The sequence below is a fragment of the Plasmodium gonderi genome (genome assembly GCF_002157705.1).
Source record: "Plasmodium gonderi DNA, contig: Pgo-contig_199, whole genome shotgun sequence".
In the NCBI taxonomy this organism is placed as follows: domain Eukaryota; phylum Apicomplexa; class Aconoidasida; order Haemosporida; family Plasmodiidae; genus Plasmodium; species Plasmodium gonderi.
This window is the reverse complement of record NW_021629116.1, coordinates 2,675-5,349: the sequence shown is the minus strand read 5'-3', so window position 1 is coordinate 5,349 and position 2,675 is coordinate 2,675. Positions and strand designations below refer to the sequence as shown.

The following is a 2,675-nucleotide window of genomic DNA, read 5'->3' as shown; positions in this document are numbered from 1 at the left end:
TACATAAATTATATATAAAAAGTATTAACACATATTTTTATAAGATTATGTAATGAAGAATCCTACGTCAGCTGAAAATGTTATATAACATTTATATTTTCTTTGTCTTATATAAAATAAATGAATTAATCTTACCTGATGTATTAACCTTTATAATTATATTTCAAAATCTTTGAAAACTCTAAAGCATAAGCCATAAATGTAAAATTTTTATGAAAATAATTTGTATAATTAAAGTTACATATTCAATTTTTATGTTTAAGTTTTTTTCATATTGCTAAAAGTTATATGATCCATATAAACGGACAAAGAAAATGATATAACGAATCAATAAAGATCTAATCATTATATATGTATATATAACTTATGCATATATATTCATTTCTCGTTCCGCATTTATATAATATATATACCTTGTTATATATTAAAGGAAGGATTCAAGATTAAGATGCTATAGTACATATATAGACAATTAAATGACTGAAGAATGCCCCCTTGTTTAAACAAATTTCATAATTAATGAATAAATCTTATTTTCTTATTAAAGTTATCATTTAAAAAAAATTAATTTTATTGGAAAAATTCATTTATATTTATATTTAAATATCTGTTATTTATGAGAAATAAATTATTACATTAAAGCGTGGTTCATTAATGTGTTAAAATATGGATAATTATATCAATATATCTGTGTATTCCATATAATTAACGTTATCTAATATGTGTATTATATGTATTAAATATAAATTAGATTTATTTAGATTATTATGCATTACTACTTAATTTGAGTTAACCAACATTTTTTAAAATTAATCTGAAAGAATATATTTTAGTTATTACGTTGAATGCATAATGATATATCTTGGTTCAGCTTATACGTTGCTTTTAAGAAATTTATTTTTTGATATGATTCATTTATGAGGTTCTTTATTATATACAGCATTATTAGGATTTTTTTCATGCCCAACTATTATATTCAAATATATATTTATTATTGTCCACAACTAATAATTTTTATAATTTATTATATATTTTATTCATTGCCAAAAAATTCATATGTTTTTATAATACTTTTTTTAAGACTAATCCACTGAATTATATAATATATTGTGTTTATTTTGAATTATATTTTTATGAGACTGTTCAAATAAATTCATTAATTCGTAATGTTTTTTATTTTTTCTGTTCCACATATTTTTTAACTTTCTTTTCCTTGGTCGTAAGTATGAACCATAAGCAGTATACTGACGGTTAAGGAAAAATATGATATTTCTATGATGAATACATTAATTATATATTTATTATAAAATATATTATAAATATTTACTGAATAAACATTTAATTAATTAAATTTATTTTTAACTTTATACACGATGAATATTATTATTATTATTGCAAAAGATAAAATACCCGTGCTTGTCCACGTCATTGGAGATGCAGTATCTCCAGATAAAGCTTCTGGCGTGATGGCGTTTATGCCGAGATTTCCCAAGAAACAATTCGCTGATGCATTATCACCTCTGCAAATAGGTTCTTTTTGCAAATAACTATTAAATTCTCTTTTAAATCTATCAAGTTCTTCATCAATTATATTGTTAAAGTTGGTTTTATCTATTTCTGAAAATTTCTCATATGTTTGTACACATAATTTAACGTATTGTTCTCTATTTTGCCTCACATGTTTTAAAGATTTAAAATGATCATATAATTCATCAAACATTTTGAATATTTCATATACATCGTCATTCATTATTGATACATATTCTTTACATACATCAGGTATGCGTACACCTGTTTTACTGTATGAATCTATGAGTTTTTTGTGAAGATCATCAAACGAATTAACTTTAGGACTTTTATTCCTTGCTTCACGTTTCAGCTCGTAGATATAAAAATTACAATATGGTTTTCTAGTGTCTTCTTTCATATTTTTTAATTCATGTAAATAAAGACCTAGTTTTTCGCAAGGTACATAAAAAACATTATTCACATATTTATCAGGAGTAAATTCTGCACTAATATCATTGCAAGGCCCCTTTAGTGCTATTTGTACACGACCTCCATTCATATTGTATGTAAGAGAATTATAATATGTCTTACATCTGGGAAAAATATCCTTAAAAGATAACTAAAATTGGAATTTGTAGTGCATATAAATGTTTTACACTTATAAGAAATGTATTTTTCTTTGATTTTCATAAATAAGACAATTTTAATGTATAGTAATATGAATTATATTTTTAATAATATGTAGAAACATACTTGAGCTTTAGATACTTGTGTATTACCCATTATATATTTTAATTAATACGAAAAAAAAATTACATTTATTGATATAATTTATAATGTTAAAAAATAATAGAGTATATATTATTTATATTACATTTATTATACGCATTAATTTATAAATATAATAAATGATTTAAATTTTCATTTTTATATTTTAAAATATTAAAGTATAAATTATACATATTACATAAAAGTTTAAGTGTTTCCATATAGGATTCAATAATAGAATTTTAGAGTTCCTGTTTTATATTTTACTATTTGTGTTTTATAACTTAGTAAACTGGAATAAGATTTTTATATCTATATATAGTATTATGAAATGTTTTTTTAAGTTTTCTATATGCGTACATACTGCATTTTATATTTATTATTTTGCGATTAACATA

General features: G+C 21.5%; 1 protein-coding gene across 1 annotated transcript; it reads right to left on the bottom strand.

The window, feature by feature from the left end:
- Positions 1-1,082: 1,082 nt before the first annotated feature.
- On the bottom strand, positions 1,083-2,292 carry PGO_001840 (variable surface protein; the record flags this gene model as incomplete). Its single annotated transcript, XM_028691020.1, has 3 exons — positions 1,083-1,244; positions 1,364-2,128; positions 2,263-2,292. 3 exons carry the CDS (start codon positions 2,290-2,292, stop codon positions 1,083-1,085), a joined length of 957 nt encoding a protein of 318 aa, XP_028546821.1.
- Between the last annotated feature and the right edge of the window lie 383 nt (positions 2,293-2,675).